This window comes from Medicago sativa, chromosome 2, assembly GCF_051527215.1.
Source record: "Medicago sativa cultivar Bolivia chromosome 2, Bolivia_mono, whole genome shotgun sequence".
Lineage (NCBI taxonomy): Eukaryota > Viridiplantae > Streptophyta > Magnoliopsida > Fabales > Fabaceae > Medicago > Medicago sativa.
In genome coordinates, this window is record NC_140750.1 from 53,373,933 (window position 1) to 53,399,877 (window position 25,945).

The 25,945-nt window shown below is 33.8% G+C and overlaps 3 protein-coding genes and 1 pseudogene across 4 annotated transcripts; 2 read left to right on the top strand and 2 right to left on the bottom strand.

Moving 5' to 3' along the window:
* Nucleotides 1-966: 966 nt before the first annotated feature.
* LOC146948865 (protein FAR1-RELATED SEQUENCE 7-like) lies at nucleotides 967-2,620 on the bottom strand. The gene is made up of 3 exons (XM_085748441.1): nucleotides 2,018-2,620; nucleotides 1,071-1,910; nucleotides 967-981 (listed from the first exon to the last, which is right to left on the bottom strand). Exons 1-3 carry the CDS (start codon nucleotides 2,618-2,620, stop codon nucleotides 967-969), a joined length of 1,458 nt encoding a protein of 485 aa, XP_085604567.1.
* A 1,358-nt stretch (nucleotides 2,621-3,978) lies between these two features.
* On the top strand, nucleotides 3,979-9,748 carry LOC146948866 (ALA-interacting subunit 3-like). Its single transcript, XM_085745047.1, has 8 exons — nucleotides 3,979-4,175; nucleotides 5,628-5,686; nucleotides 5,805-5,879; nucleotides 5,973-6,086; nucleotides 6,197-6,267; nucleotides 7,319-7,616; nucleotides 7,977-8,266; nucleotides 9,521-9,748. Exons 1-8 carry the CDS (start codon nucleotides 4,085-4,087, stop codon nucleotides 9,573-9,575), a joined length of 1,053 nt encoding a protein of 350 aa, XP_085601173.1. The 5' UTR covers nucleotides 3,979-4,084; the 3' UTR covers nucleotides 9,576-9,748.
* Nucleotides 9,749-14,660: 4,912 nt separating this feature from the next.
* On the top strand, nucleotides 14,661-20,564 carry LOC146948867 (ent-kaurene synthase-like 1). The gene is made up of 14 exons (XM_085745048.1): nucleotides 14,661-14,738; nucleotides 15,315-15,370; nucleotides 15,469-15,754; nucleotides 16,024-16,204; nucleotides 16,534-16,751; nucleotides 16,845-16,965; nucleotides 17,050-17,147; nucleotides 17,676-17,899; nucleotides 17,987-18,099; nucleotides 18,196-18,294; nucleotides 18,364-18,579; nucleotides 18,673-18,814; nucleotides 19,498-19,743; nucleotides 19,902-20,564. The coding sequence occupies exons 1-14, from the start codon at nucleotides 14,690-14,692 to the stop codon at nucleotides 20,250-20,252; spliced, it is 2,400 nt and encodes a 799-aa protein (XP_085601174.1). The 5' UTR covers nucleotides 14,661-14,689; the 3' UTR covers nucleotides 20,253-20,564.
* A 1,746-nt stretch (nucleotides 20,565-22,310) lies between these two features.
* On the bottom strand, nucleotides 22,311-25,402 carry LOC146948868 (uncharacterized; annotated as a pseudogene). The gene is made up of 2 exons (XR_015027056.1): nucleotides 25,250-25,402; nucleotides 22,311-23,238 (listed from the first exon to the last, which is right to left on the bottom strand). The product of XR_015027056.1 is annotated as an uncharacterized LOC146948868 (transcript).
* Between the last annotated feature and the right edge of the window lie 543 nt (nucleotides 25,403-25,945).

Here is a 25,945-nt window from a genome sequence, read left to right on the forward strand (position 1 = left end):
CGAAGGATGGAGGCTAAGGCTGACAGGACGTATGAGGAGGTTACACTCATCAGACAAATGCTTGCAGAAACGATGCAGCGACTCAACATGCAATATCCTCCAGCCGGTCCACAATAATCGACTTGCACCTATTGTACCTTATTTAGCTTTGAACTTCTGAAAAATTATCATGTTTTTGTAATTTGTTGTAATTTATTTAGCTCTTAACTTATTTACCTCGTACACATCCATGATGGATACTCTCGTATGTTGTCTAAATATATAATGTTAATGATTGTTGGTTCAATTGGATATGTGCACTTGTTAGTACAAAAAAAGTTCAATATAGACATGTTCAAATACTAGATTGTCACACACGACCGTGCCAAATGCACACACGGTCGTGTGTTTAATGCAGACACACTACATACACTATCAGATTATCACACACGACCGTGTCAAATGTATGCGCGGTAGTGTGCACCTGCCATTACAAAATAAATGAAACAACCAATGAGTGAACACACGACCGTGTCAACTGCACACACGGTCGTGTGGGTTCCCATATTAAAAAAAAAAACCCTTTTTTACTTTCTTTATATGCACCTTTTTCAATTTTTTCCGCACATTTTCCCGATTTTGTTATGCGAATTCTGGTACTGCTTAATTATTATAAGATGATGTTCCATATTTGTAGATTTATAGTGCTTAAAAACATCGACATAATATTGAGTACATACCAAGCCACATACAAAATAGTCATAACTTCAAGATAACTACTTTTGAGTTTCAGGGAACTCAAACAACAAAACACACAACGACATAACTTTAAATTTAATACAAATTCGAAACTTTAAGTCTCAGCACACACAAACCTACAAACACGATTTTAACAAACTACATAAAACAATCAAATTCTTCGATTCATGAACATTTCCACTTTAACAACATTCTTCAAAGTTCAGTCTCCTCCATCACTTATCACACTTAATTCAAGTCCTCCTACATTGTCAAAAAATATTTAATTAGTTTAAAACTTTGATAAGAATATGGACATTTCTAAGATAATACAATAACAACTTCATACATACCATAGGAACTTTCCAATCCTCGTTGTCATCATAGAATTTCTGTTCATAATGAGTTTCTGAGCCTATAGTTGCTCCGTGACGGAACCGACATGACACGCAGTTGTGACCCTTTCCTCCACATACTCCACATTTAGGCGTGTTTCGTTTTTTGTTCGCAATTGCATTTCGAGTTGAAGAATCGGCTGTTGCTCCACCTCTTTTCCTACGCCGCTGCGGATTACCTAAACTTCTTGCTGTCTCTGGACCCACACCAAACACCTCATCAACTTGACCCATGTTGAATGATTCCAATGTCTCAGTGTGTTTTTCAACCATTTCCATGGTTTTGTGTATATAATCTGGATTGCCACACTTTAACACGGTGTTTGCCATCCTATTGCAACGCTCCACAAACATAACATATGTAGTTACAAAAGCAGGATCCCGGTGACTTGAACTATTAGCATTTTGTGCATTGATTATATCTTTAGCACGTTTGGTCCATCGTTCCATCACAACAGTTTCCGGCAATTTTCTTATGTTCATATGCACTAAAACACCTACGACATGTTCACAAGGAATACCAAATGTCTCCAATCTCTTGCACGAGCATTCAAATTTTAATCGTTCTTGGCAATATGAAACAGTCCAATGAATGTCATCTCTAGGGTATTTGAAAACATTATAATTATAAATCGAACCATTGCACACAGTTTCTTCGATTTTACAACGACAAGCTCTCTCCAATACAGGCCTAAAGATCTTGAAAGCAGACCTTATGTAGATTTTTGCAGCTGACTTCTCTAAACATTTAAGTTGAGTTTGCAAAACGATTTCACCAAAGGAAGATGCATAATCTGCCTCTATTTATCTGTATCTCACATAATTAAGCCACCGGAGAAAATGATTTAAAAAATCCACCAGATTTGACAACACACTAACATATTTTCCAAATTCAGAATGAAGACCTTCACATCTTGTGGTTGTTCTAAAACCAGCATAGAATGTACCCGAATGTGGGCAGTTGACCATTGATTCCGCTTCTCACACAGCTCATGAATCCACTTGTTATTTTCTAACCCAAATTCACCGACCAAATTCTCCCACCTACTTTCAAATTCTTCGATATCAAAATCACCGAACATACATCGTTTGAACTTCGGGACAAATTGTGGATTTTTGATATTGCTTGCAGCATTTCTTGCCAAGTGCCAGGCACACAAACGATGATGAGCATTTGGAAATACTATTCTAATAGCATTTCTCATGGATAAATTTCCGTCAGTTATAATCGACACAGGTGCCTTTCCGTCCATTGCCTCAAGAAATCGTTGCAAGAGAGACACATAAGTTTCCTCAGTTTCATCACTAACAATTGCACTGCCAAATATTACACTTTGATTGTGATGATTTACTCCAGAAAAAATAACCAACGGTGTGTTATATTTAATTTTTTTATAAGTAGCATCAAAAGCCAAAACATCTCCAAACACGTCCATTCGGCTAACACCATCGCACCAAAATAAATGTCTAAGTGATCCATCTTCCTTAACAGTGTGTTTCCAGTACATCATATCGTCCGTACTAGACAACCCATGCAAGTAAACGATCCGGAAAATGGTACATCATAATGTCATCAGAACTTAATTCATTGAAATTAATTTTGTCAAAGTCAGTCATGCAATCAACTGCAAATTCATCATCAAAACTGCACCCATACATCGAATTGTACGTGTCTTCCATATCATCATCCGAGGAACGCACGACACTTTCCGAAGAAGAGCCACTGTCCAAGTCCTGTAGAATATAACATGCTAAATAACTCAGTAATTGCAAAACCTACAAGCGTAATTACCGTACGCTTTTTGCTAATATATGCAACTTCTATAATATTTTAGACAACAATGTAATCACTTGAACATACCTCTGAACCTTCCACACCTATGTTGCCTTCCCCCATTATGTTGCTCACATTTGAAACTTGAAAAATTTCAAGAATTTCACTCATATACATTTTGATGTTCCTAATGCATACATAAATTGAATTAGACACAATCACTTTTATAGCCAACGACAGGAAAACTAGGTTGGATATACTATTAGAAGAAAAAAAAAACTTATTCAATGACAGTAACTCACACACGACCGTGCCACAAATCTACACGGTCGTGTGTCTGCTTCAGTACAGATCCTACTAATAACCAGTGAGTTTACACACGACCGTGTGTTTAATCCACACGACCGTGCATTACTGCATAAAAGTAAATCTACAATTCGAAAATGAAGAACACTCAAGAACAACAACTTCAATGGTGACCATCTTGTTCAAAATGCATTTCTGGTATAAAAACTAGTGCTAGTATTCAACAAACATACTTCATCATATCTACTAAGCTTATACGTACCTTCAAGTTTAAAGATTTTAGAATTCTACCAACACCTTCAATGAATCCAGATATACAAACCAAACTAAGATCCAATCTCCAAACTTCAATAGAAAAATGAACTGATATTGAACAATATTGTTGATGGGTAGGTTGGTTGATGATGAGTGAATATTGTTGATGGATACTATGAAGATCATGATGGAGGAGAAGAGAATCAAGAAGGAAACCGTAAAAAAAAAAAAATAACAAATGTGAGAAACTAATTTGGTGATGTGTTGTTGTGAAATTACTACTCTCAATGTTCAAGTTTTGGGGGTGTATACAGAAAAAACAATAAAACCAATATTTCCCAATATAATATGTTTCTTTTTATTAATTATTTATTTTTAGCAGGTCATTGGACCCCACCAAAACCGTCAGCTGTCGATAAATGCACAAGTTGTGTTTTGTGCACAAATATTGCATTTGTCCATTCTAAATGCCACCATCTTTGGAGGTGTCGCCTTCCACTTTACACCAAACTGCCCAAGTCAACTTTATTCAATCACACACTCTCTCTCACTAACTATCCCCAATTCTCTTCATTTTCTAGGGTTTCGATTTCCAATTTTCAATCTGAGATCGATTAAATTCGATTCCGATTCATAAATGGCGTCTTCCAGCGCAGCAGCAGCAGCAGCAGAAGCTCCTGGATCTGCCGATTCCACTGCTCCAAGAAGAAACACAAAACGACCCAAGTGTAATGTTCTCTTAATCTCTACGATCCTTCTACTTTTTGGCTTTTTCAGCTCATTTTTCAGTGACCCATTTTTGTTTTTTGTTGAAAGTTTTCATTTTTAATGGAATTTATGCGTTTCTTTAAAAAGGGGTATTGGGAATGTTGATGATCTTTTGTGATTTGTGTGTATGATGTGATTCTTTGATAGTTTTGATTTAATCCAGGTGTTTCTTTAGAGTTAAATTGAGTGGATGTTGTGAAGAAAAGGGATATTGTGCTTCTTGATGTTCTCTTGTGATGTGTCTGTATCACTGTGATTTGATACTTTGATAGTCTGTATATGGAGTGAATAATAATGGGTATGTTCCTGCCAGAATTAGCCAGGGGTATATAGGTTTAACCGCTTCTCGAATGCAGAGAGGCGGATGGGGATTCGGGTTGTATTAGAGTCGCCTCCTATATATATATATATATATATATATATACAGGCCTGGTTAGCACCGAAAGGTCTAGGCTGGTGGGCAGGGTCCCATGGTCTCGGATTTCTGCCCACACGATTAGTCCCGCAGTATCTGAGCACTGATTGCTCTGGCCGAGTCAGCAATGACACTGACCAGAGCTGTACATGACTAGGAGGGCCGCTAGGACTTGAGAGTGAGCATACTATGCTCGGATGCAGGTCATGTAGTTTGGATATATGCCTTAATGCGTAGGGGAATTGGGTCGAGTCATGGTCCAAAATCCATACCAGTACATGGTAAATAGTCCTTTTGGTCCTTAAATGTGTGAGTGGTTGCGGCAAAAGTCCTTGATTGTATTAAAATTACATCAGTTTAACATTTCTTTTTTTAGTCATTTTGTTCATTGAATGTGTCTGTAGTTAGCTAATTTAGTCATCAAATGTGTTCTTTGTTATTTGATCCATGTATTCCACCCCACTTAGTGGGATATGGCTTGGTTGCGGTTAATGTTTAATGTGTTTTTCGTTTGTCAATTTGGTCCATAAAGTTAGGGACTATTCTGATGGTGCCTCACATATTTAGGGACCAAAATGATGATATGCCCGAATAATAATACTTGCATAGAAGCACCTGTTTGTGTGGTTTAGCTCTATACTGGGAATACTTGTATTGGTGGCTAGAGTTTGTCAAAATCGCAGTGTGATGCTGATTTTGGCAAAAGCTACACTTTAGAGTTTTAACAAAATCATAGTGTTTCTTTAAAAAAAATAAAAAATCATACTTTATGTAGCGAATTTCCACCCCATTTTCATTCTATTTTGATTTTGTAGTTCGTATTTGTTTTAAAAAGTGTTTGGGGTGCATATTGGTTGTTTATTGACCAGATGGAGAGATGTATGCCGATGGATAGTATGTGCTCATTTACCAATAATTACTGTTTTATTTCTTATTTTGGGTATGAAGAGTAATCTGAACTGACATGGAGTTTATCTCAAAATTTAATATCTTCTAGATTCAAAGTTTACTCAGCAAGAACTTCCAGCTTGCAAGCCTATTCTTACTCCTCGAGCGGTAACACTACTAGATACCTTTTTGAATTCATTGCTCATGGTTATATATTCGACTAGTGTCTTCAAATTGTTATTGATGCAGTGGTAAATTTGTACTTAATTTAAGTGTCTCCCTGCAGGTTATTTCGGCATTCTTGCTTGTCAGTGTTGTGTTCATTCCTATCGGAGTTGCTTCGCTAATGGCTTCAAGAAAGGTAAGCACAAGTGCTATAATGAATTGAATTTATGTGTACAGTTACAGATACATGTAAGGCTGAGTATGCCTTTCACTTTCTTGTACCTATCAGGTTGTTGAAATTGTTTATGGGTATGAGTCAGACTGCTTACCGGATGGCACTAAAGACGAGGTAGCATTCATTCAGAGTCCTGAAACAGATAAAACGTGCAACATAACACTGAATGTAAGTCTCCTTGGCACCAGTCTAGCTATGTCCCATAATTCATGAAGTTCAATGAAGTTCACATTGCGGCAATCTTATAATCTTTTCTTGAACTGTGTTCTTATGAAAAGGTGACCAAGCACATGAAATCACCTATTTATGTATACTATCAGCTTGACAACTTTTACCAGAATCATCGCCGGTATGCAATATCTTTTCTTTGGCACATATCAGACATTCTTTTTTATTTTTCAAGCGTTAACTTGTTAATTCAATTAAAGTATTTGTCAAGCATATACTCTATTTAAACATCCTAATGAAATTTCATATAGCCTATCATGTAAGACTGGAATCCCAGATAGTGGCCCAGAGCAAGCAACCCAAAAATGAATAGTGGTGCATTGGATAGTTGAATGAGTGCTACAACAAAATAGCAGATACAGAACATATTATCTTTAAGACTTTAACACTAACAAAATAGCAGCACTAACATACAGATGCTTAAAGAAAATACTTAAAACGTATTCATAATTAAAAACATCTATTGAGTTCAACTTTCTTATAAAATTGGTTATTATAGTTTAATGAATACAATTTATTTTAAAGTCTTGGGTAGATGTAAACACAAGCTTAGTTTTTTTTGTTATTTTAGACAGTATATAAGGATTTATCATACTCAATTCACTTTATCACATTTATTTATGTCAAGTAATTTGGTGGAGTTGAACAAGTGGCCTGGAGGGAAATGTACCAAAGGTCTGTGCAGGAGCAGTAGGTCTCATATGCCTAACTATCTTTGGACAGAATTGTGAAATTAAATGAGCATTAAAAAAGGATGAGAGGGAGTGGTTTGATTATAAAGAATTAATTGAGTAAATAGATAGGTTATTAGATAACCTACTAACTCAGTAGAGATGAACACATGGCCTGGAGCATGGTATGTAAGGTGCTGTGCACGAACACCAAGTCCCACATACCTAACGTTTTTTTGAGGGAGTTGTAGAATTAGAGGGGAGATGAAAGGATAGGAGGAATTACAAGAAGTTGAGTGTGAAGAATCTGTATAATCTCCCTCCTTTCCCCTTCTTTGGGATCTATCTTATTCCTCTCTGGACTCCATTTCTCTTTGCATTTCCATGCATTCATCTTGTATTTGCAGTAGTCTATTTTCACCCTTTATATATTTGTAATAATTGATCCATCATGCATGATTTTTCATATACATATAATCATAGTTATCTTCTATAATTTAGGTATGTTAAAAGTCGAAGTGATGAGCAATTGAGGAGTCCTAAGGGAGAGAACTCAGTAAGTGCTTGTAAGCCTGAAGATACTGCAAATAACAGGTCAATTGTACCTTGTGGTCTCATAGCTTGGAGTTTATTCAATGACACATACAGCTTCTCCGTCAACAATACAAATTTGACGGTGAACAAGAAAGGCATCTCCTGGAAGAGTGATAGGGAGCACAAATTTGGAAAAGATGTTTTTCCCAAAAACTTCCAGAATGGTTCTATAATAGGTGGCGCACATCTTAATGAATCGATACCGGTAAGTAGCTTCATGATGTCTTGTTTTGATGAGTTAGTTTCTATTTTCATGTATACTTATCTCTCTTCACAAGACTCAGCTATAATGTTTTAACCTCTATAACACTGACACTTCAAAATGAAGGTGTGTCTAGTGTCTGACATGACACTGACATGTTATTACATTTAATTAATTCATTTTCTCAGATTATTACCAGTGTCAGTGTTTCATATTTTATGGGTATTACTCATATTGTACATATAGAAATGACTTTTCACATGGAAATTTATGTGCCAAACACCTTTTTCATCTTAAACTTTCAATAACTTCCAATATTTATTTTGTTCACCATGCTCACCTTTTGAATATTTTATGGAACAGTTGAATGAGCAGGAGGATCTTATTGTCTGGATGAGAACCGCTGCCTTACCAACTTTTAGGAAGTTATATGGAAAGATAGAGGTGGATTTGAATCAAGGTGACCTCATAGATGTAACACTTGAAAATAACTATAACACATACAGTTTCAATGGCAAGAAAAAGCTCGTACTGTCTACTACTAGTTGGCTTGGTGGGAAGAATGATTTCCTTGGCATTGCTTATCTCACTGTTGGAGGATTATGCTTCTTTTTATCGTTGGCTTTTACCATTGTATATTTTGTCAAGCCAAGGTACGTACTTGCATTCTCTATTTGCTTTTAGACTATACAAGTTCCTTTTGAAACAGCGCAAATTCATGTGCTTCTACATTTTTTTTGCTTGATCAGTGTTGAATGCATTTCTTTGTTGCATAAATTAGCACATGGAACATTGTATATTAGGCCTAACATTTAAAATTTCAATCCATTCACCCGTTTTAACCCTGAAATTGGCATTTATTATATTTGTCAATTTGATTAGAATCTAAATATTAGAGTGACTTTTATTTTATGTAGCCGATTGGCTGATTCTGAAATTAAATTACTAATACCTTTCTTTATAAGCTCCCTTTAGTGAGTCTGCAGTCTGCACATAGTTTAGAGATTAATGATAAAAAAAAAAAAAAAAAAAAAAACTGTGGCTTGAAGTTGCTGTGAGGCCTATGTTGCATAGGTATGGGTACGGTACCCAGTACGATATGGGTACCGGTACGAGAATACGGTAATTTTTAAAAATGAAGAGCACGGGTACGTCAATAAAATCATGAGTTTTGTTATATAATACAACATGAGAAAGCTAAATTCTTCAACTTACAACAAAATCATCACGATAAAAGTTTAAAAAGTCGAAAAAGTATAGTTGGTTACAACAACAAAAAAACTCACATGCACATATAATACTACATTAACATGTTAATATATAAGAGAAAGCCACAATTTTCACCCACAATAGAATGATGAGCAAAAATGCATACCCGGTACGGGTACTTCATATTTTTACAAGTACCCATGCTTCAGAGTGTGAGGTTCTTGTGTTAACAAGATTTATTGAGCTCAGATACTATCCTGCATCAGCAGACAGATGCAGCCGAGAGATCAATGCTCTCGGCCGTTGTATGAATCCAATGGCCGACCTCTGGCTGCATTGGCAGTCAAGGCAAGAGAGGATCTTGATACACATTATGCATTTTTTCTAATATGTCCATTGTATAATTTAAATTTTATTGATATTTTTTATTTTATTTTTTAAAATAGGAGAATGCTGTTGTATTAGTTGTTATGTTGGGGATATATATTTTCCTTCACCGGGGTTTGAACCCGGTCCTTTAACTCTTTCAACTCCTTTAAATCTCAGAACAGTTTGTTTCAGACTTTCAGTGCTTTTCTCGTTAGCTAAAAACGATTTCTGGAAATCAAATTCTCTGTTTCTTCAACAGCCACTTGAAGTGGTTGTTTTGAATTGTTATTGTTAGTTCCTAATCCTAACCTATTTTTCATTCTTTGTAGGCAACTTGGAGATCCATCATATTTGTCATGGAATAGGAACCAAGGAGGGCAGTAAACAAAAATGCATATTGTGCTATGTTTGTTATTTCCCATTTTCAATATTACAAGGCTTGGTTATTCTACAGTGGCAGGTTTAGCTTTTGTACATCTACTTAACTACTTACTGGTAACACTTGTGTATTTTAGGTGTTTTATCACCCTAAAAAGAAAAAACAACAATTATCTTTCTTTCTTTTTGCATTATGCATCAGAATTTAAATACACTGGTATGTTATAATCTCGTGGAGTACCTGAAACAAATGCTCCCTCTCTCCATGTGTATACTCAATCATCTCTGCTTTCCTCTTTCCTTGATGTTTTTAGCATTTCAATTTTGTTCTCAAACTATTGATGTTTTAAGAACTCAGTACCCAACTAATATTTCTTTTCAATTTTATATTTATTGATTTAGGCCTATCTAAAAAGAAAAATTCATTGATTTAGAGAGGTGATGATTATTCACTCTTATGCACAACCAGTGTGTATGTGTAAAATATGAATTAATGATTTCTTATCTTAACTTTATATATTAAAAGAAAAAGTAACGGTGTTCATCAGCTTGGATAAAACCAAACCAAACTGTGATCCTAAAAAAATCGAAAGTAACGTTGTTCGCAGGCTGGTTTGGTTCGATTTTGAGTGATTTTGTTGCTCAAACCGATCAAAATTTACACTCACCTGAGTCTTTCACACCAATTGTACCATAATGCAACGTCAAAACATCAAAACTTCGAAAATAAAACACTTAAAAGTGTGTTGCCATTTCTTCATCTCCCTGTGACTTTGAGAACGAAATTTTATTAACTTAATATTAACTAATGTAAGTATATAATAGGTAAAATCTTAATAAAAATTCCGAATTAGACATGTGAGTGACCGAGTAATTTTTTTTTTTTTTTTTAAATATGTTGCCTGAACCAACCATGACTGTGTTTGAAGAATGGAAAATGTTAACTAGTGCTCTCGGGATGCTAGTTAAAAAATTTAAATGTTAACTTTTTATGAAAGTTAGGGTAATAAAGTGCATTGAAAATTGACAACTTAGACATTTTAAAAAATAATTACTTAATTTAAAATATATTTAAATATCTACATCAATGAATATGACACATCACATGGAATTCGATCACTCGTCAACCTCCAACGATGCATGGTCTGCTTTACTTTCTGGAAATTCATCATCGTTAGAAAATAGCAATAAATTCTTGTTGTTGTGCACTCTTCTTCCTGCTGAGTTTAGAAAAATATAGCATTGGTGATGTTCATGAGACATCCCTCGTCCCATCATCATAATCATACATATTTATTACCTTAAACACGATTTAGAGGTGGCCAAAAAGTATTAAAAATACTCTCTGGTAAAAATATCAACAACTACAACTAATGTATAAATAAATAAAGACTATCCTTCAAAAAAAATAAAATAAAGACTAAACTATAAGAAAAAAGATAAAATAAAAGATGAATATAGTAATTTTTGCATAAAAATGTTATATGTTTAATCACTATTTATTATCATGTTGTAATACTGTTTTCTAAAATTTGTTTGCACTGCGACAACATAATGAAACGTGACTAGATGTCTATGTAAAATTATTTACTAGCGTGTATAAATTAAATCACAGAGATTAATAACAGGGGAAAATACATTCACCTCCCTTTGAGGTTTATTAAAATAACACTGACATCCCCTTTAGTTTTAAAACTTACACTGATCTCCTTTAAGTTCCCATCAAATTGATAAATACCTCCATTCTTTGTTAACACCATTAACTCTCCGTTAACAAATTTTTAAAATGCCGGAATGCGAACAATGAAAATGACGATGTGAACGACAAGAGCATATTGTTTCTTATTGCTGAAACAGAACGTTCTAACATACATATGTTTTTAGTTTTCCAGAAATCAACCTAACACATGAATGAAATTAATAGACCATTAGACCATCTAATAACATACATAAATTTTTATTTTCAAGAAATCATCAAAGAAAAATCTTTAATGGAATTTTAGCACATTTAAATCTCCAAAACCTTATATTCCAACAAAATTAGACATACGATTCAAATAAGTTCACTCGATTAATTCCATTAAAGAAAATTTCAAACAATTCAAGAACATCATGCGACATGCGACAAAATATCAAAAGTATCACCATATCTTTTTCACTTTTTGACACTTACATTTACCCTGTTATTTATGCATGCGCATTTTTAATGGAATTGTTGTTATTAAACTCATTTCATGTGTTGTTCATTTATGAGAAGCTAAAAACATATGTATGTTCTCTTTCAACAATCATGAAGAATATGTTCTTGCTGTTTGTGTTGCCAATTTCATTGTTCACGTCGTTGTTCTTCAAACCAAAAAAAGATAACGGAAAATTAACGATGTTGATAGATAAGGGAGGTTGTTTATTTGATAAAAACTTACGGGATGTTCGTGTAAGTTTTAAAATTAGAGGGAATGTCAGTGACATTTTAATAAACCTCAAGGAAGATGAATGTAATTTCCCCGTAATAATAATAATACTAGTTCCTCTAAAATAAAATACAGTAGTTATTCAAAATGAAGTTGTATTAAGTAATAAGTTTAAACTAATTGCATCTACAATGTAATAAGTTTATTTTTGATAGAAGAAAGTTGAGTGGGAAAATGTTACTCGCCCGCAAGGTTGTGAGTTTAATTTTTGCTACTAGCTTTTAAACCTCTTTGGTTAGTGATCTGTAAATACTTTTGTTAGCGTTTGTTGAACCTGCAGGCCTGCTCCGACTCTAGTTAGCCTTTAGAGTCCAACTCACCATACTTGCTAAAACATGACTAAAAACATGGTGACAACTTGCAATAGCTGCTCTAATCAGGAAATGAGCCGATACGTTTGCTTGTCGCCTGTATATTGAACTAGGTAACTGGACTTAAAATTGAGAAGCCGTCGACACATGCGTATATTCACACCGTACTCTGTAAGACCTTTTGAAACAGCACTAATAAAACCAACAACCAATTTCATTTTCAACAGCTTTTTGATATGATGAACTAAAATAGAGATTTTTCGTTAAACTTGAAACTGTCAAAAATCATGTCGATAAATATCTTAGAGTTATTTTCTACTATAAGATTATCAAAATGCTCCCGGCAAGCCATGTCTATGCCCAAATACAACCCCAAACAATATTATAATATATTTTTTTTAATAATATTATTTTTGAAAAATCTCCAAAAAAATAAGATATAATGAAATGTTCACATAAAACTATTTTATATTGTTAGTATATAAAATTAAATGCTTAATACATTTATTATACTGATGATAATTTGATTGAAGAGGAATGCTAGCAATACATATTTTAACACGCACTTTTGAACACACTCTCTTTGATCGATTAAAAGTGTGTTGAGTGAAGTTATTATTGGGTTAAAGATAAATTTCCAACTACTAGACTATTTGGACAAGAAAAAAAAAAGTTATTATTCACTCCGTCCTACGATGAGTGTCACATTTCCTTTGTTTATAATAAATTAAAGAAAAATATAAATATATGAAAGAAATTTAATAACTTGTTAATGATGTATTTATATTAATCTAATATTCATTAGAGGGTACAGTTGAACAAATATAATATACATTGTGAATCAAAAACAAAAAATGCCATAATTTTAGGACAAACTTGTTTAGCTAATGCTATTAGAAAAGTGCATGTGGGCATACAGTAAAACCAAAACCCAAATAAATTTCCAAAGATTCCAAATGGAGGAGAAACAATTGGAAATTGCTCTTCTTCCTTTTGTTTTTGTTTATTCACATATGCCTATGTGAGTTAACTCACATTGAAAAATGTCGATATAATTAAGAGAATGAGCAAGTTTGAAAAGGAGAAGAGCAATTCTCGGGACAATTTGGCAGATACATTCGTGAAGTCCACCTAGAACAATTTTTTAAGGCCAATATTTTTTTTCCTTTTTAGAGGCGAATGTTAGTATTTTTCTCTTTGAGAGGACTTGAAACTTGAAATTTGAATTGCCTCTTTATAAATTAGCTCAAATGGTCAAACCTGTTAAACTATCTCGACCAATGTATTGTTCACTTGTTAGAATATACCTTATTGAATTGAAAGACCACCTTCTTACTAGATTCCATATCAAGGTCTCCAAATTCTTTTATATTTTTTACAATTCCAATTCTGTATATTTATATCATTAATTTTTACTATACTATAAATATAAAATATTTTTTTTTTTAGAAAATGAAACAACCTCTATATATGTATATATTAAAAAAATTACACTGACAATAATACAAATTAATCCTACAAGACCATCACGACAATTTCTTAAAGGGCTTCTACCGTAAGATCAAATCTAGTAGCTCTATCTTTTCATATGATCAAAAAATGGCATATCACATATACTCCTTTGATCCGAAAGCAGCTTTTTTGCTGTAACAACATGAAGTTGTAAGGCATGTGAGCCGTCCGATCAAAGATAAGTGGCTGAGATTAAACTGTGTGAAAACTAACTGAATAATCTGAACCGTTGGATCAATGTTCAATGACTGAGATCGACCACTGCGCGAAACTGCATGAAGCAGTTACAACAAGGGACCCGTGTCCCTTTGATCCATCTTCTCAACTTAATCAACACTTTGTTCATAGTAGAGATTAGAAGAGTTCGATTTATTTTGTGTCGAGAGAAGCTAATTATCATGCTCTTGGTCAATGTGGACACTCAACACCTTTTTTTCTTACTATTTTTAATTATGTTTCCGCTTATTTGCCGCATATTGTAATAAGTGATGTTTGCGGAGTTCATCCACATCAATTAAGTTAATAAATTAGCCTCTTCTATATATATAAAAAAAAATATTCTCCTTTATTATTTCATTTTAAAGTCGATTTTCAATAAAAATAATTTTTGTCCCTCAAAATTTTTTATTTTTTTTTTTGAAAACCAATTCAATCAAAAATCAAATTTAGTCGCCCTTAATTTTCTCAGCTTACCAACTTTTTCACAAAAATGAAAAAGTGCTGACATGGCAGAATCTAGTATTATTTATTACACGTTCGAAGGTATAAAGAGCACTTGATATTGAAACACCAACAGTTGATTCCATGCTGTCTCATTCTCATCATCATGTCTCTTTCACGATTCATCATTCCTCTCTCTTGCATTTCAACTTCAGGTCTCTCTCTTCTCTTTGTCTCTTTGTTTTCCTCTCAATTTTCAAACTTTTCTATGTTCTTTGTGCTAAAGGGCCATGCAAATTTCTACTTTTTAGAGGGAATATTTTTTGTTGTTTTATTTATTTTTTTTGTTTTTAAGAATTTGGTGAAGCTGCTACATTGAACAATACTGGGAAAATTTTGGTGTTTGCTGTGATGATAAAATTACACAATTGAAATTTTTGATTTTCAACTGTTAACTCCAAAATGAGATATTTATTTCTTGATTAACGGTATCTAGGAGTTGAATTTACTTTTACAGCTAGTTATTGATAAAAAAATCATAATCATAAGTCCAGAACATATGTATTGAATGTGTGTCCGGTGTTTGACACGTGTCATTGTCAATCACTGCCACGACACTGACAAACGACATTAACACGCGTACTTACGTTCAATTATACCATTTTTGAAACTATTACCGTGTAACTAACTAGTTGGTGTCCGTGTCTGTTTCAGTGCTTTGTAATGATGTGCATATGAAACATGCATTTATCGTTATATGAAGGGTTTTGATAGTTTTTCCTTCTTAACAGATTCTTCGATGATAACATCAACTGCGAAGAAGAATAAGAACGCTACTACAGCTTTGGTATGAAATGCAAAATTTGAAGTTTTTTCTTAAATATTCTTTTATTTTCTGCGAGAATTAGTGTAAGGAAATAATAAAATAAGTGTTATTGCTTGTAGTGTTTTGAAGACACTAATCAAAGAATCAAGAACATGTTCAACAAGGTTGAACTTTCAATTTCTTCATATGATACAGCTTTTGTGGCAATGATTCCTTCTTCAACGTCGCCTCACGCGCCGTTTTTCCCTCAGTGCTTGAATTGGTTACTGGATAATCAACTCGTTGATGGCTCTTGGGGTCTTCCCGATCGCCATCCGTTGTTGATCAATGATGCTCTCTTGTCTACCTTAGCGTGTATCCTTGCGTTAAAGCAATGGGGTATTGGTGAAGATAAGATGAATAAGGGTACTTTACTCTTCTCCCAGTTAACTTTATTGGCTTTTTCTATTGTGCTTCGTTGGATATATATTTGATTATGTTTTATTGGATAATACTCCCTTTAATTTGATTATGTTGCTTCAGTTTTATAATATCTATGACTTTATCTACATTTCAAATTCGATACTCATGTTGTATGTTTTAAATTTGAATTTGGAAAAAATTGTGTTGTTAAGGGTAGATTTGTACATGAAAGGTCCTACCTAAATTGATTTTGGAATTCCGTAATTTTACAGGACTTCAATTTATCGAGTCAAACTTGACATCAATCAATGATGACAAACAACACCATCCCATAGGATTTGATATAATTTTTCCGTCATTGATTGAATATGCACAAAATTTGGGCATTAACCTTCCAATTGGAGCCGCAAGCTTGGAAGCAATGATCCAGAAGAGAGACAGAGAGCTCCAAAGGTAGTATTTTTGTTTTCTCTTGTAATACGTTTCAAGATTTTTCAAGCATATGGATGCAATGATTCTTTTAATAACTTCCAGATACTTTAAAGTCAAAAGTAGAGAGATTTTATTTTTCATTTTGCCTAAATTCTTCAAATGGTTGGGCTGAACTAGTTAACGAGCTTCAGTTAAGGTCAAATTTATTGGTAGTATATAAGTTCACACCCCGACTGGAACAATCCTTGTTCAGACCTTACTTACCTCCCGACCGAATATCAAATTACCAGGACCCCTAAGAAAACAAAATTCCAAACTGACCTATTTCTGGTGCATTTGAATTAATATAGAGGCTTTCAAAGCGATTCAGAAGGGTGGAAAGCATATCTAGCATATGTATCAGAAGGAATGTTGAACTCATTGGACTTGAATGCAGTCTTGAAGTATCAAAGAAAGAATGGATCTTTATTTAATTCACCTGCCACAACAGCAGCCGCTTTTCAGCACTTAAAGAATGCCGACTGTCTTAGTTACCTTCAATCAGTGTTAGAAAAGTTTGGGAATGCTGGTATGATTTCAAACTTACATTTCTGGATACTTATTTTAGCTACTAATATTTTGTGCATTAATTTAACCTTTTTTTCCTTTTTATGATATTCAGTTCCGACGGTTTATCCTCTGGATATCTATGCCCGTCTCTATATGATTGACAGCCTTGAAAGGTTGGGTATTAATCATCATTTCAAAGATGAAATTCATAGTGTATTGGAAGAAACATACAGGTGAGATGCATGCACCTGTTGCATTGAAACTTTTTATTTTCATGTATCGGAACTATCCCCACATTTAATTTGTGAAAAAAACAGATATTGGCTACAAGGAGCAGAAGATATATTTTTAGATCCTACAACCTGTGCAATGGCATTTCGAATGTTGCGTCTCAACGGCTATGATGTCTCTTCAGGTTCGATCGTAACATTTAAGTGCATGTTTGGTTTGTAGTTGGCAAGTTATGTTTAGAGTAAATATGTACTTTTGTAAAACAAAATGGACTTTGAACTTTATGTTTGGTAAACCCTTTAATCTTCAAGTCCATTAGCCAAACCAAGTTTGGCTTCAAGCTATGTTTGCTTGGAAGCAAGATTCATGTTACTTTTCATTCTCATTTTTCCGATTGAGCGGTTTCGTTTACCATATTACCCTATATCTCTTATACTATCTGTTTGGTAATTATACACTAAAAAGTACTTTTGATAAGTATCATCCAAACAAAATATATTTTTCCATACTTCCATTTGAGAAAAGTTACCCAAACATAAATCACATTTGAGCAAACTCAGTTTCACCGAACTTTGTGCCAAATGAGGTTTAACGAAAAGTAAATTTGTAAACTTCAATCCAAACATGTGCTAAGTAGTTTAAAATTTCTGTATTTTTTTTTTTTTTTAAGATAAAAACACCAAAGAAACTGATCTTTATGTTGTTTTTGTAGATCCATTTTATGAATATTCAGAAGATAAATTTGCCAATTCCTTGAAAGGGTACTTGAAGGATGTTAATGCTGTTTTAGAGCTATATAGAGCTTCACAAGTCAATTTACATCCGAATGAATCAATTTTGGTAGAACAAAATTCTTGGACAAAAAATCTTCTGAAGCAGGACTCTTCTTTTAACCAATTATACGCTGATAAAATTCGCATTTATGTTGATAATGAGGTAGTTTATTATCTCAATCTTTCATTCAATTTAACGACATGTATACAATATTACAATCCATCTTGAAAACGAAACGTTTTTGAACAGGTCAATGGTGTTCTTAAGTTTCCATATCATGCGAATTTAGAGCGTTTGTTAAACAGGAGATCAGTGGAGCATTACAATGCAGATGAAACAAGGATTTTAAAAACATCCTACAGGTTGGCCTCCGCAAATTTGTTTCCCATCTTAGGTTCATTTTTTTTTTCATTCCTCTCTTTTTTGTGGTCAGATTCTTGATTGTTTGTATGCCACAGATCTTGCAATCTTGCAAACCAAGAAACTCTGAAGCTGGCTGTAGCAGATTTCAATCTCTGCCAATCAATACACAATAAAGAGTTGAAACAACTTTCAAGGTATATCTTTCTTTTGGTTCTTTTTAAAATTTCAGATATCTAGATATAACTATTGTCTATCATCTGCAGGTGGATTGTTGAAAGCAAACTGGATAAACTAGACTTTGCGAGGCAGAAACTGGCATATTGTTACTTCTCCAGTGCAGCTACTCTTTATTCCCCCGAACTTTCTGATGCTCGCATATCTTGGGCGAAAAATGGGGTGCTCACAACGGTTGTTGATGATTTTTTTGATGTTGGGAGTTCTGAAGAAGAGCAAGTGAACCTTATTCAACTGATGGAGAAGTATATTCCTAGTCTTAGTTAATGCCGTGCCATCTCAAATTCTTTTTCAAAATTTTCTGCACAATTAGTAATATTGTGAAAATGGAACTGCAGGTGGGATGTAGATGTCAATAGTGTTGGTTGTTCTGAGGCGGTAAAGATAATATTTTCTGCAGTTCGTAACACAATTTGCGAGATTGGAGAGAAATCTGTTGAGCGGCAAGGACGCAATGTGAAATACAATGTTATCAAAATTGTAAGATGTTTTTTCATCTTTCTGCTTATATTTTTAGACTAATGCTAAATATTGTCCCTGCAAGACCTTGAGAAGGACCTCATGTTCTGAATGTAATGAAATGTTATGGCATGGCATGTTTACTCAAAGAAAATGTTCATTTTTCACTTGAAATTGAAAAAGTGTATATTGTTTTTACTTTATTTCCTGATTTCAAAGGTTTGTATAGCAAAAACTGAAATTATTTTTTATTGTTTTCACATTTTCTTTTTACAGATCTTTGAAATGTAAAAGAAAAATTAAAACTAGGAGGTGTTTTGTTATTAAAACTAAAAACAGATTATGTTTTCTCAACTTGGGGCCTGCCTGTTTGGATTGGCTTATTTGTGCTTATCTACTGACATAGCTTATCTGTTCTTATCTGCTGACATAAACACGTGAAACTGTTTGGTAGGACTTATAGAAACAACTGATGACATGTACATAAGCTGTTTTTAGCTTAATTCCATAAACTCTCCATGACCGTGTTGACTTTGTTTTACATTTTATTATTGAAATAGCTTATACATAAGCACTTAGTTAAGTTGTTTATCCTAACAGGGCCTTGCTTCAATGACATGAAAATATACGTTGTAACATAAAGACATAATGGAGTTTTCCCTTTTACGAATTTTCTTAATGGATTGAATTTATTCTCTTTGCAGTGGTTAGATTTGATGCGCTCTATGTTTACAGAAGCTGAGTGGTTGAGAACCAAGACCATCCCAACAATTGATGATTACATGCAAAATGCATATGTATCATTTGCCTTAGGACCAATTGTCCTTCCAGCACTCTATCTTGTTGGACCTAAGCTTTCAGACGATGTATCCGAAAATCAGGAACTGGATCATCTCTTCAAGACCATGAGTACTTCCGGGCGTCTTCTTAATGATATTCAAGGTTTTAAGGTATACAGTTCATTCCTTCTCCGTTTATGATGTGTTGGCTCAGTGCTAAGAGTCTGACCTTATAACCTTTCGGATAATGTCCATCACTGCTATGTGGTTCTATTTTTGGTTTTGAGTCTTCCGAGGTGACTAATATTTTTGTTATTGCTGTGCTGTAGAGAGAATCTGAGGAAGGGAAACTGAATGCAGTGAGTTTGCATATGGTTCATGGTAATGGAGTTGTTACTTACGATGACGCCATTGATAAGCTGAAGGGTGTTATTGAGGAAAAGAGAAGAGAGCTCCTGAGATTAGTTTTGCTGGAAAAAGGAAGCTTAGTTCCAAGAGATTGCAAGGATTTGTTTTGGAAAATGATGAAAGTGTTGAACCTATTTTACATGAAGGATGATGGATTTACTTCAAATGAGATGCACTCTACTGTTAATGCGGTACTTAAGGATCCGATTATTCTTGATGAATTGTTGGTAGATTCTAAGAAACACCCTCTGCCAAAGGCAGTAGAGGTGTGATGCCTTAGTTCATTAGTGAAAGATATAATAAGCTAGAGCTGCAATTGCTTTTGGCAAAGAAATAAAGTAAAAGGGAAGTCTCTTTTTTTTGTGTTTTGTTTCATTATAGAATTATTCCATTTCTTTTAGATATTGATAGATTTGATTTTGAAGAGTTTTTTCTGGTTCTGCGAATTTTAGAGTTTCTCATGTTTAGACGGAAGGTAAAACTTGTACAAATAAGTTTGCCTCTTTAGAATCAGAATACATAGTTTGATATACTGGGATTGGCAATAGATTTGATCTTATACATGAGTTCGGTTTATGCTCTCATATGCTTTTTGTTTTTTTTTTACATGTTTTTATATTTTCTTTAGTATTCAGTTAAAAAATTATATTTTTGGTGTGATGCACATTATTGGTAGGCTCTATAGCACCAACACTTTTGATTGAAAACATGTCTGGTGTCTGGCACGTGTCCAACACCGATACATTTGATTACATTCAGTTATGTTATTTTCTTAAACTAATGCTTGTGTCAATGTAATGTACGTGTTTGTGTCGATGCTTCATAGTTGTTAGGGGCGAGTTGCTTCAAAAAATTTAGAAGCATTGGCTTTTAAAGAATTGATTTTAAAAAAGTTGATTTCTATGTCGTGATGATATTTTAAAAGTGGAATGAAAAGAATTGATATTGTTTGGATGATAATATATAATCACACTTTAATAATTTTGCAGTCTTTACATCCAAGTTTAATTTTTATTCAAAATAAAAGTTAGAATGTTTGTTTCCATCAGAATCAGTTTTGCTTTTGTCACCCAAGAATCAATTTCAGGGAAAAACTTTCCCCACTCTCCAACATGTTTGAAAGCATATATCTGGAAAGACAAGATTTTGAACATAAATTATGTGAAGCCTGAAGAAGGCTGAAAGGCTAAGGATGAAATATTCATTTGACTGTTGAAGCTACCAACCTAAGAGTGTTGATGATTAAAATCTGAAGTTGTTAAACTTCCATTGATAGTTTATGATCTCACTAATAATCTTGCCAAATACATTGAAAATTTGAACAAACTCTTAAATGTCTAAACATATACATGCACAAAAACAAAGATGTGACACGACAAAGGTAGAACTTAAGAGAAGCAGGGGACTCTGCTGATAATGTTAGCATCGAAGGTTCCTCAGATACCAAGGGATGTGAACAGGTCACAAAGGAGCTAGAGTGTTCAGCAGAAGGTGCATTTTTGGTCGCGATGCAACAAATCAACACATAAAGATTGCATAGTTGCAGTGTCCCAATCTACGACCATGCCCTGCAGTTCGAAGAATTAGAACTATGCATTTGGATCTGGACAAGTCTGAGAGGCAAGCATCGTAGACAAATGCAGAAGAGGCCATCATAAAAGGAACTATATTAGTGACTGATACAGTTTGTATGTCTCTAATGAAAATAACTAACAAGAGTACCAATTTTAAAATGGTTTGTTCCTACCACCCCGAACGGAGTGTCTTTCAGATAAATACATTCATGAGACCATCTAAACAACACCTATTGACATCCTTCCAATAGGTGTTGTTTATAAACTCAAACTAAAAGTTTCATAAATCTGCAGGAACCTAGTGAGCAGATGCAAGATTTACCATTGGAGATGTTGAACTAGAGGAGCAAAATTTATTGAACAGTATGAACTGCAAACATATTCAAAATTTAAAAATGTAAAGACAGATTCAAAAGCTGGAAACAAGGTGAACTTCAAAACAGCTTTGTCCGTCTTCTTAACAGATCACTATCTTTTTCTGTAATACAATAACAGATTTTTTTTTTGTTGTCTCTTCATGTTTTGATGCATCAACTAAAATATAGAGCACACTGTAATAAGTTACAGAAAATGGTGTTTAATACTTTGGTTGATGCCTTTCATGTAAGGTCCAACTAGTAAGGTTCTCTGGTTCAAATATTTTAAGCACCATAGGTGGAAAGCACCTCAAAATTCAATTGATAAAAAGAATGAAGTCTACAAAACACTTATTTGCTTGTAAAAAGTAATGTCACTGAAATTGTGTGCAAATTCCTATAAGTATCAATACACTTTTATTACATCCAGAGGGAAATGAAGGATATTGTTTCATAGCAGCAAAAAATGAGCAAAGCTTAGATGACAACACTACAAAATTTTGCAGTATTCTCATGCAACAATACAAAAATTTGTAAAATTTCAGATAAGTTATGAATATTGGAAGAAACATCGCTCTAAGAAACGCAATACATTACTTCACTCCAAAACAACATTAGCACCAAGTGCTTTCATTTTCTCTATTATCTGTTCTCCTTCTTCCTTTGAAACACCTTTCTTTATAATAGACGGTGTTTTTTCGACAATATCCTTTGCCTCCTTCAAACCTAAATCGGTAAAGCCCCGCACCTCCTTGATGACTTTAATTTTGGAAGCTGCTTCATACGACAACAGTTTCAATTCAAATACAGTTTTTTCTGGTTTTACCTCCTCTTGGGCTGCAGTTGTGGCTTTTGTTGCCATTCCGGCCAAATTTGCAGACCCTGCTTTCATATATCCCACATTGGGCATTTCTTTTATCCCCATTTTCTTCATCAAAATGAGACCCAATTCCGCACCTTCAGCTAGCGTTAGAGACGCCACTTCATCAACAAGCCTGAAAACTTTCTCTGATGGAGGGCCACGATTGTTATTGGGATCAAATGTTGCAGGATCAAAATCAGCTGGGAGACTTCTTTGATCAATTTCCACTTCCTCTACGTCTTCCTCCTCCTCTTTTCTTGCAACTTGACCAAAGTTTCTCAAAAATACATTTAATTTCCTAGCATTAAGCCCTAATACGCTTTCATAAACTGGTTGTCTATACAAACCATTGTGTAAACGATGCCTTATTCTCAACAGCAAGCTCATTCTTAGCTTGTAAAGATTTCTCCAAATTGGCAAATCAGCTCATTCAACATACATTGCGAACTTTATTCAAGCACACAGCCTGAAAGCAGAATGCAGCAGAACATTTGTTTAAATATTATTATACAAAACTTATTGAACTGTTGAATATTTTATATGGATTTAATAGTGCAGAGTCATCAAACATTGCATAATGTTGAGACTATGAGTAAATAAAAAAATAATGAAGATGGACCCGCACCGTGCATATTCTCATGTTATGGATGATTTAGAAACTACTCAAAGTCAACAGCATAGCAAAATGGAAATACAAGAATGACGACCAACCAGACAGGAAACAAATGAAACCACAAATCACATGCAAAACACAAACACAGGCAATAGGGCTAGCTGACAGTGCTTTTTGCTTTTCAAAACCTGGTAAGGAGTCTAACAATAATAAATTTGGAATGTTCTCATTTGTGAAAGAATAAATTATTTTTTTTAATGGGAAAGAATAGAATTGATTCAGATGTTACTCACTTTAAGTTCTTTGCTTTATATTATTACTTGACATCCACAAATATAAAGGTAGTGTCTGTAGGTGTCATTACTTAAATTTTAATAACTTGAAGTTCACAAAAGTTTGATAACATGCTCAACTTTGAATACTTTTAATTGTGGTATTCTGTTTTGTCGGCTGTGTTAAAAATGCAATGATCTTAACTAACCTTATGGGACATTTTGATCCTCTGATGATGCAAACAAGACATTCACCATGTAAATGAAAAGGCAGAATGAAATCTACAAGTTGATACATGAAGATTCTCATATTTTGGAAAAATTCATCGAGTATTATTCTTCTGTTAAAGAAAATCCTATCATAATAACAATAAATTAATTTACTTTCAATTCAAAACTTAAGCCAATGACAAAAAGCTTCTCTCAACTCTCTGTTTTAATGTATATGCAACTGTGTTGTCAATCGCCAAACTTAGAAAATAGCAATTTGTTCAAGTTCTGCTATCCTACAATGCTATAGTGCTGGTATAGCCGTCGTTTGACAACACTTTGTATTAAATCATGTATGGCCACTATTTCATAACACTGATATGTAATGTCATACACGTTCCCTATATGATAAAATCAATATAGAGGAACCCTACTCTCGACTCTCCAGGTCACACTCTAACATAAAGATCATGATTCACCGCTGTAAAAACAACACACAATTACACATTAATCATCTCAGCCATCAGTTTGAGATAAGTTGGTTCAATACACCTTAACCAAATTATCTTCAAATAACCAACACCATTGATTAGAGATTGGACAGAAGAACAATAACCGTGTTACACATTAAATGGGTGGAATCCTAACCCAAAACATATACACCCTCCGGTCACTGTAGCAAAAAAGAAACACTTTTTAGGTTCATTGAATAATTGATGTATCAGACCAGATACATCACTTATTCAATGAATCTTAAAAAAAAAAAAATTTGCTTTTAATAGTGATCCGAGGGTGTACCACTTATCCTATATCTTCTAAACTAGAGACCTCCCAACTTCCAAGTAAAGAGTATTTTCTTGCTCCTAAACAATTGAGCATAACCAAATACTTTCAACCAGACAATTCTTTTTCCATAGGTTCCCTTCACTCCACTTGAGTTAGGACCTGTTTGGATTGACTTATTTTTGAGCTTATGCAAATAAATAGGCTTTTATGTTCATTCATAAGTTCTTACTAATGAAAATTGTATCTTCATAAGCTATTTTTTTTTCATAAACTACCTTGACAAGCTTATCAATAATCCATAACAGCTTATTAATATGCATAAGCTGTTTTGCATAAGCTCAAATTTAAGTTGATCCAAACCGGCCCTTAATCTTATTCATCATACACTAAAATGTGGATACCTGGTATTCAAATCTTGGTTTTCCATGGTGTGGGAATCTAACTCATTCCACTAGACACTACCAAGACAAATTGATTAATAACAAAAATTCATTCAAATCTAATCTAATCTAATCTTAATTCTTACAAACAGAAAAGAAATAACAACAATCTCACATTTAAAATTGTATCGAGCGAAAAAAAGATAGAAAGAAAACCTGGACGGCGTATCTAACTGTTTGTGGCGGACGACAACGAACTCCGGCGGCGTTTCCCGGGCAGTTGAGGTCAGTCAGTGCAAGTTGTTTGTGATACGAAAAAATTAAATGTCGTTTTGATGGAGCTGAAGAGCTTCGTTGAGTTTGAGTAGGGTTTTAGTTTTTTTTTTATTATTAAAATAAAATAAATTTTTTAATGATGATGGGCCTCTTCCAAAAAAAAAAGTGGATTGGGTATGGGATATCTATTTTTTTGTTATGATTTTACTAATTACACTCCCCATTTTATTTTATTTATTTATTATACACTCTTTGCATGATTATATTTAAATAACAAATTGTCCTTATAAAAATTATAGTTCATTTCCTGAAAAATTTCAATTAAATACATTTAAATATAATAGTATTGATGTTATATTTGCCTAAAATTTTGTATGAATGATCTATATGATATAAACTTATGATCCAACGATCAAATTTAAAAACTATGTATCGAGTACAACGATATTGAGTGGTGTAACATTACATCGGTGTAATTTGATCTCTCATATATATATATATATATATATATATATATATATATATATATATATATATATATATATATATATATTATGTGTGACAGGTTATGGGGCATCAGACACGGCTCATCATGTGTTTCTGTCATGTCCCTCTCTTGCTTCTCTTTGGAGTCTT